Source organism: Pyrus communis, chromosome 4, assembly GCF_963583255.1.
Source record: "Pyrus communis chromosome 4, drPyrComm1.1, whole genome shotgun sequence".
Taxonomy (NCBI): domain Eukaryota; kingdom Viridiplantae; phylum Streptophyta; class Magnoliopsida; order Rosales; family Rosaceae; genus Pyrus; species Pyrus communis.
The window spans coordinates 11,944,523-11,954,011 of NC_084806.1; the positions used below are offsets into that span (position 1 = coordinate 11,944,523).

At 41.6% G+C, this 9,489-nt stretch overlaps 1 protein-coding gene across 1 annotated transcript; it reads right to left on the minus strand.

The window, feature by feature from the left end:
• Nucleotides 1-242: 242 nt before the first annotated feature.
• On the minus strand, nt 243-896 carry LOC137732695 (uncharacterized). Its single transcript, XM_068471986.1, has one exon. The coding sequence runs from the start codon at nt 894-896 to the stop codon at nt 243-245; it is 654 nt and encodes a 217-aa protein (XP_068328087.1).
• Nucleotides 897-9,489: the final 8,593 nt, after the last annotated feature.

Sequence of the window (9,489 nt, forward strand, 5' to 3'; positions counted from 1 at the left end):
CCCAAGTTGCATCTTCTTCAGGAAGTCCTTGCCACTGAATCAGCCAACGAATCATAGCTTTGTTCTTGACTTTAAACATTCCTCTTTGCAAAACTTTTGCAAGTGTCCATTGCATTGTGTCCATTGCATTGCATTGCAAAACTTTTGCAAAGACGCCAAAAGCCATCTTTCTTCTTAACCAAAACATTGGGGAAGAGCTAGCTTGAATTATACCTGCATCCAACATTTCCTTAAGAATATTGTCAATCAATTTTCTGAAAGTGCAGATACTTGTATGGGCATACATTTATCAGGGAAGTGCCAGGGATCAAGGGAATCCGATGGTCGAATGTCCATTCTGGAGGGAGGTGTGTTGGCGCTTCAAACAAGTCTTTGAACTGATCAATGAGTTCTCTAATCTCAGGTGAGACTGAAAGTGTAGGTGGCTCAACATCTGGGACTAATACCAACTGAGCAATGACCCCCATTTTCTCTTGGTTAAGGAATTTCATCATCACAGATGACTTAACTACAGAGGCATCAAAGGAAGTTTGTCCCTGTAGACGATAATGTACTCCATCAACATCAAAATCCATGGTCTTATTCAGGAAATGCCAACCTATCATGCCAAGAGATTCTAGCCACTCTGCTCCTAGAACCAAGTCACAGCCCGATACTGCTAACAACAGAAAATCTCTTTTTAAAGTATAGCCTTGCATTTCCACCATTACAGCATGTGCCAGGCCCTTAGTTGTAAGAGTTGCATCATTGGCGACAATAATGCTCTTGTTAATGGCAGAATTGATTCTCAGTCCCGCTTTCTTTGCAACAACCGGATTTAAAAAATTATGAGTTGCCCCACAATCAATGAACACTTGAATGACCCGATTCCCAATCTTACCCTCAAGTTTCATCATTCGTGGTCACATGGATCCGGTGAGGGCATACATCGAAACTAGTTCTTCCGTATTTGTTAAATCACAAGTATCATCATCGTCTCTTAATTCTTCTTGTGCGACTTCAATTTCACCACTATCCGGAGTAGCCACAATCAACAGTATTTGGGATTGAGACCTTGCACACTTATGATCAGGAACATAAGTTTCTGGATTAACAAAAAAAAACACTCATTCTTTCTCCTTTTTTTCTTGGTATTCTGCTTGAGTAAGTTTCATGGTGGGGAGAGATGAATTCTGTGAAAAATTGTTGGGTTTGTAAGAGGAACTTGTGAAGCTTGTGGAAGGGCTAAATTTACAGTTCTGGAAGTTCTGGGGATTAGATGAAGCTGGCTTAATGGAACGATTAAAAGTTCGAATATTTTGGGTCTTTACATTGTAAATTTGAGCTAATTTCATGGCCCCAGATAGTGAATGGGGAAATTAAGCCAACACATCATGTTTCAGTTCTTCCTTCAGCCCACCAATGAACACACCCTTAAGTTGGTCATATGTCCAATCAGGTACCCGGCAAGACAAGCGAGTAAATTCTGTCATATAATCTTCGAGAGACCTATTTTGTTGAATGTGAGATAACCGAGCCGTGAAACTGGCATGATTGCCTGAGTCAAATCGCTTAATCAATTCCTCTCCAAATTTTCCCCAATTGTTGCTTTGGAACCGTGATTCAAAAGAGCTCATCCACAAGGCGGCGTCTCCGGTTAGGTGCATTGCTACCACTACCACCTTCATATGCCCTGGAACCTCATGATAGGTCAACAATCTCCCAGCTATGGCAAGCCAACTCAACGGATCATCACCAGAAAATTTAGGCAAATCCAACTTCATAGGTTTCATCCCACTGTGCAATCCTTGGGGTGTTGGTTCTAATTGGAACATATGGTTACCATATGGGCTAGCATGGGAGTGAAGTTGGTAGTTTGGTAATGTTGATGATGGTATTTCAGCTGTAGGGTATGGAGGAAGGGTGGCGTTTAAATATGGTGAGGGGTAGGGTATGGAATTTGGAATCGACGTGTGATTAGGGCTATATCTAGTGGTCGACGGAGATGCTCTGCAGGTCAGAGTCGGTCCCGCTGTTGTTAAGTGGGGGTACAACGGCAATTGACGGGAAGAATGTGAAAAAGTTGTGGCGTAACCCAAGATGGGATTTGTAGAAATAGGGCTCGGTGGTGGGATAACTGTCGCTCCCAACACTGTGAACGAAGGTGGCAAAGAAATTGATCCAAAAGTAGGGACCGATGATGTTCTCTCTGTCGACGGCGGCCTCGTTTCAACTTGAATCTGACGAATCTCCTCCAACATCGTTCGTCAGACGTTAGATTGTTGGTTTTGCAAAGTCGCCTGAAACTGGGCTCGCTGATTTGTCAACATCATGATAGATCGTTGCAACTCCACCATGCCGGTCTGAAACTCATCCCGGTGTGTGGACAGCGTCGCTACTGTCTCTTGCATCGCATAAAGTTAGGTGGTGAGATGTTCTGTTTGGGTGTCCATGGCTACCACCCGCAAAACTCGATTTCATCGGTGGAGCTTGGTTTTTTCTTGCCATAAACCTGGCTCTGATACCAAATTGGTATGATCTTTTCAAGAAGATTAAGCTAGAAGTAAATGCAATGAGGAAATCAAAGATAAAAGTGCTACCATGTTTCTCATAGCTATCAAAGAGGCGCAACCTTACAGATATATGGTAGTATGAAATGGAAGCCCTAATGATTTGGTGCTCTGCACCCTATTGTAACTATTGGGAAAAGGTTTACAATATGCCAGCTAGATAATAGATGTATCATATAAATGTCTAAATGTAATTGTACGCATAACTACCACCATCGACCACCACCATGGGTCGACTCCTCATGAACCCAAGAACATGTTCCAAGCCTTGGTTGGGGCGGTTGAGCATCGGAGTTGATGGATCGAGGCCACCAAATTTCTAGGGTTTACCGAGGCAAATTGGAGTTTTTCCCGACCAAATTGGACTTGGCCACATGTATAAAGTTTGTTCTACACTTCGAGATCTTCATTTCAATACTTTTTGAGAATTTTTAGAAATAGTTGAAATTTTCCTGTAAGTCGGGGCAGCCAACTGCTATCCACGGCGGTGCGTGCAACGGCGCATGGCCAGAGGGCCGTCAATGTTATTTTTATGCTAAATTAGATGTCTTCAATTTAGTTGTGATATCTGGATGACGTAGGTGGATTGTTTGAACCTAAATTCACCACAATACGTTACTAGGTCATTATATGAACAGACGATCCGACCGTTGGATTGTCACCAAACTTTGAGACCTTATTGTACGTAATATTTGAGGACCTTAGGAACTTATGGATCAAGAATCGGACATGCGGATCTTCCCGAATTGGATTTGCAAGTTTATAAAATAAAACATTGACTGCCATTTGATTTCGTGATTGGCGGAGATCCGACCGTTGGATCGGAATGAAATTTTAGTATGTTGTTCTAGAATCATAAGGTGAACTACAAATGGCTTGATCCTTTCATTTAGGGTACGTAGGCAGTCTAACCAAGATGTTAGATGCAACCATAAATTAAACAAAATGATTATTATTATTTTTTTTTGTATGGTTAGTTAGAATTATAATTAACCATTATTTTATTATGGCCTACCTGTGTGTTTGGCTTCCAAATTAGAAATTATTATAATTAACCATTATTTTATTGTGGCCTACATGTGTGTTTGGCTTCCGAATTAGAAATTTTGGGTCGTTACAACAGTACTTGGTGTGGTCCAACTTGGAGGTACCTCCCTTTGATTACTTCGGCAGCTTGAACCTTTGTTCACTCTTGATGTCGCGGAGGATTTGGTAGATCAAGATCGAGAACTTAAAGTATTTCTTGGGTATCAGGCCTCCTTTAATCGGGGATCAGTCCCTCGGTTTGGCCTCCTACCTGCTTTTGTTGTTGTATTGCTTCCGGTCTTCTTTCTTTTGAGCTACTGCCGATTCTTTTCGAGGTTACTCGAGTGCCTTGTCTGCTCGTTGAGCCTCGTCCCAAAGTGCATGTTTCTCTACTAGAGTGAAAGAGTCTGCCAAAGTTAAATCTTCTTTCATGATTAATTATCCGAACAACAGGTGGTCAGCTAGAAGTCCATTTTGGAAGGTTGCACTAGTTATCGAGTCGTTGTATCTGACTATCTTTGTTTTCTCTGCTTTGAATCTCTTCACATAGTCGCAAAGCGACTCCTTTGGGTTCTTTTTGATGGTGAACAAATGGTAGGATTTCTTTTTGATCGAGCGATAGGATGAATATTCTTTGGTGAAAACCAAAGAAAGTTCGTTGAAACTCCGGATGGATTATGGCTGTAGGGTGTGGAACCAATCTTGTGCCTCTCCTTGTAAAGTGGTGGCGAATATCTTTCACATAAAAGTATCATTGTTATGATAGAGGTTCATTGCATTTCAGTAGTGCTTTAGGTGTCTATCCAGGTCTTCATCCCCTTTAAAGGATGTGAAACGCGGCATGCTGAACTTGGTGGAGGCTTTGCCTGCTCGATCTCATCTGTGAAGGGTGACCTGCTTATTTTGGTCATATCCTATTATAGTGCATTGTCAATAACCTCATTGCGTTTGAAATCGCACAATTGTTCAGTCAGAAGCCTCTCTCTTCTTCCTAAATTTGCCTTTGTTGGGGTAGCGGAGCTCTCGGCTGCCCTCGGTTGTGTCCTGTTGGTCTAGGCTACTCTTTTATGTGCTCGGCTCGTCTATGCCATAGCTGCCATGCATATGGTATGTTCTTAATAAGTGAGCGAGTTCCTCACAGGCTGTCGATTGAACTTGAGCCGGATTGAGTGACTGTTTCTCTCAATCTGTCATGCTACCTACTCTAATGTGAGGTGGAGGATACTCATTGCAGACCTAGTCACGAATGAACACTTCGCCTGGAAGGTTGCTCATGTTTATTATCAGAGTATGGCCCTAATCGTAAATGTATGCTTATTCGTAGGCTTAACCGATAGTGCACACTCCTACGCGTGCTAAGTATGCGTTATCTCAAGGGCCTAATCGGGAGTATACACTATCCAAACGCTCAGTTTGTGACTGGTCGAATGATTGCTTACCGAGACGTTGCTGGAGAGGTTCGTCGTCTGCCCTTGTCCTATTCGGGACACCTCCTTTAGGCCACGCTGCATCTCGGTACACTGCAAAAGCTGATTCACCAAGGTCGTCTATTGCGCGAGGGCGCTTGTCAACTTTATGACTTGTCCAGATGAGTGTTGTTTACCATTTGGGGTGGAAGAGCTTGGACGATATAGTCTCATTGAGTGATGAAAGTGTAATGGACTCCGGGCACGAGATTTGAGTTGGGATATATCAAATCTACGGAGAAATAGGATGAAAATATCCCTAGTTCAATCATCGATCTAGAAATCTGAAGCTAGGACGGTTGAATTGGTCTTGGGCCGATTGGGATTACTTAGAGGGCCACGAGAATAGGCTGGACCTCGAATTGGACCGCGGGAACGAGTCCAATCGCCAGAGCAAGTCGGGAGGCTGGCATAGATTACTCTGGTTGCAGTGCACGTATGCGCTGGGCCTAGGCTCGGCTTAGGAGCTCACTGGGCTCACGATGGACTTGGGCCATCGAATGCTAGGCTTCTTCTCTTGCCACAACTGCTTAGGCTTGCACTGTAAAGTGGCGTGAGGCTGGGCTTATGACTGCCTCGCTGCTCCCTGCTCACAGTGGGCTGGCAGCCACGGAGTTGGCACACTCCCTACTGCCATGGTGGTCCCCATGGCTGCCATGGTAGTGGTGCTCCTTGGTGTCAAAGTTGCTCCTTTTGCCATCGTATTGAGCCTCGTGGATCGTCGTGGTGGGGTTACGTCTCGTCCTCCATCATTTGATTCGGATCTTTGAACGTACAAAGTTCTGTTCGTCGTGGTTTCTGAATTTCTCGTCATTGTATTTTATTTTCCTCACCTTTATTCAAAGAATTAAAAAATTATAGGAATAAGAAAGTACGAAAATTTTACAAACGAATGAGAAACGAGAAACTTTGAATGCGAGAGTCTTCTTTGAGCATGTTAATCAAACTCTCAATAAAAGCACCACTTTGTGGATGCAAAATTCTGGCATCTTCTCATTTGATGAAAATGCACCTGCAAAATAATAACACTCAAGATTAAGGCCAAAAGCCTCACGCGCCCACGATGAATGGGAGAGGCTTTGGCGGAAGTATCTTCGATGCCAAAGTTAGAATTCTAAGAAGAATGTGTTTAGGAGTTTATGGGTAAGCAATGGCTTAACTTTTTAGTGGGAGAATAGGGTTATTTATAAGGGAGTGGCCCACCCTATTTGTAGAATAAGGATTGGCCATATATGGTGGAATTATGAGTATATTGCAAGATATTATGTGAAATAATATCTAAGATTAAGGTCATTTTGATGAGGAGTGATGAGAGGGATTTGAATAAATACCATTTTGATCACATTTGACTCTTCCTTGATTGAGCCGTTATTTTCCGTTGCATGAGCGTGGGAATCCTGGAGTGCCTCGAGGGTAAGTTTGTCCTTTTTACCCAAAAGTACACATGTCACCTCCATAATTTTCTTGATTATTTTTTGCTCCACAATCTATTTTTCAAGTTACACCTCGTAGATCATCCTTACAAAATATTAGCCAAATTGGAAATATTTAAGACATCTAATTGGGTTCAAAAAAATTAACGAATATTTTGTTATATAACAAATAATGAAATTTTATCTTGATAATTAAATGGGCAAATGGTTTCGGATTGAATTGAATTTTTGTAAGGATGATCTATGAATCGAGACTTACAAAATAGATGGTTCGGATCGTTGAAGTTCGACATTAATTGGGCCCCACACATAATTCCCATATATATATATATATATACATACATATATATATATATATATATATTAGTTATATGTTTTGAAGGAATGAGGATATTTTGTGATTGTAAAATTTGGAACATTTGGTGGGTTATGACCAAATCTGAAATTATTCAATTTTCCCTTTTTGCAATCCGAATAGTTGATTAAGGAAAAGGTCAAATACCTCCATGTAATAAAATTTACTTAGGGTGAAGTACCGATTTAGTTTTTGAACTATCACATCAATGAAAATTAGTTCTCTGAATTATTTTTTTGGTGAAATAAGTTCCTAAATTCATTAAAAATTATTAATTTCATCCCTACTATTATATTCAAAGCTATTTTATCAAATATTTCGTCAACTTAAGTCACTTGACACACTTTAAAGTGCAATACCATCATTTTCTTGCATATAAGCCTTAACATTTCATAAAGGTTGTGAATCTAACGTCTCATTTTCCCTCCAAAGTTAACTTACTCTATTTCTTATGAAAAACTACCAATTTACCCTCCAAAATTTACTTCATACACGAAATCTGAAGAGCCAGAGAATGAGAGTCGAGAAGGGGAAAAGGGGGAAATTTCTAGGGTTAGGGTTAGGGTTCACCCTGTTACAATTATTCCACTTGATTAATCGTGTGTGTTCTGCAAATTCTAGCTAGAGTGTAATCATTTGGATAAGGGAGGTGAGAAAGATTGCAAACAAGGCAATTGACCAAAGGAAGTTAGAGTGCAATTCCGATCAAGCTATTAAAGTTACTTGCTTAAATGAATCTGTGTCTCGGGGTGGTAACTATAATCATTATGATAAGGAAGGTGTGCAAGATGAGTGTCTACTCAATGAGAAGATCAAGAGGTTGGGGATGTATCCAAGGTGGGTAATTGGGGTGGTGATGCAAGACGGCATAAGCTGCTACATTATCGAGAACCGCCTAATCGGAGTGTGCAAGGTATGGTTTATTTATCATTGGTTATTATTGGGCAGGGATAATCATAACACCTCCAGGAAGCTTTACAGTCACTTTGATTTGATGGAGGGTTTAATGTATAAGCTTAATTACATTTGTTTAAATCTTATCTTTTGGTTTGGAGTGTTTTGGCGCTTAATTAATTTGTTGTTTTGGTTCTCGGTTAGTTCGGTTTTCGAGTTTTTGATTGTCATTTGTGCCATCTGGGCTAGTCTTAAGACTTTTAGGGTGTTAATTATTGCTAAGGGCTATTGTGTGTCTTTTAAGCTTCTAGGTTTGCCCGTTTCATCTTACTAGAATTCTATCAAAAGCTTGACACTTAGTATTTATAGGTATGGGTTGGTGAGGCTTAGTGTTTCATCCTAAAGCTTGTATACCTTAACCATGACTGTCATCTCTCAACTTGAGGCCTCCTCTTCGAGATATGCTAGGATTCCCACCAGCCCTATAATTCCTTATTAGGGGAACAAGTTTGTTGAGCTACTTCCTGGTTAGCCCCATGTTGTGGTTGAGGGTGCCCGTGGCACCTTCACCATGGAGAATGGTGTTACTAGAGTGTCGACTAGTCTCTACTCAAACCTGAATGTTGAGTACATGAAGAGTAGGGTCCTTATGGGTAAGTTAATGGGAAAACAATTGGATGCTAGGACTATTAAATGGAAGTTGAGTTAACTTGGGCTTCTAGAGTTAAGAATCCATTTTACTTGGACCACTTTAAGCATAGGTGGTATGCCATTAAGTTTACTGTATCATCCCACATCGACCAACGGAGAGGGGGTGATGTACCTTATATGTACATGCCACCTTCATATAGCACGAGGCCTTTTGGGAACTCACTAGCTTCGGGTTTCATCGGAACTCTGAATTTAAGCGAGTTTGGGCTAGAGCAATCCCAAGATGGGTGACCTACTGTGAAGTTGCTTGTGAGTTCCCAGAAACAAAACCGTAAGGGCGTGGCTGGGGCCCAAAACGGACAATATCGTCCTATGGTGGAGTCGAGTCTGGGATGTGACAGAATGGTATCAGAGCCACTCTGTCGTGTGGTGCGAGTGTGCCAACGAAGACGTCGGGCCCCTAAGGGGGGTGGATTATAACATCTCACATCGACCAACGGAGAAAGGGTGATGTGCCTTATATGTACATGCTTACCTTCATATAGCACGAGGCCTTTTGAGACCTCACTGGCTTCAAATTCCATCGGAACTCCAAAGTTAAGCGAGTTCACACCAGTGCAATCCCAGGATGGGTGACCCACTAGGAAGTTCTCGTGTGAGTTCCCAGAAACAAAACCGTGAGGGAGTGGCTGGGGCCCAAAGCGGACAACATCGTGCTATGTAAGAGTCGAGCCCAAGATGTGGTAGAGCCCAGGTCGGGATATGACATTTATTGATGAAGAATAAATGGAGTTTACTCTAGATAACAAGCCTTGGTATGTAAGGGGTCAGATTTTCCATATGGATAGGTGAAATGTTCATTTCAGGGACACGGATTTCATTTCTAATATGAAGATGTGGATTAGGATTTCTAGAGTCCCAGTTAAATATCGAGATGCGGAGATCTTGGAGGTTATCACATAACTTGTGGGGAATTTTATCCATGCTGATAAAACCAATATCTTGGGTCTCAATGGATTGTTTGTTAGGGTCCTTCTAGAAGTTAACTTGAGGCTGCTCTTAAAGAGAATCGTAATGGTGAATGATGATGAAGATTGCCTTTTGTTGCTTAGCTA

Coding starts and splice junctions, on each gene's coding strand:
- LOC137732695 (XM_068471986.1), bottom strand. CDS start 896: ATGATGAAACTTGAGGGTAAGATTGGGAATCGGGTCATTCAAGTGTTC.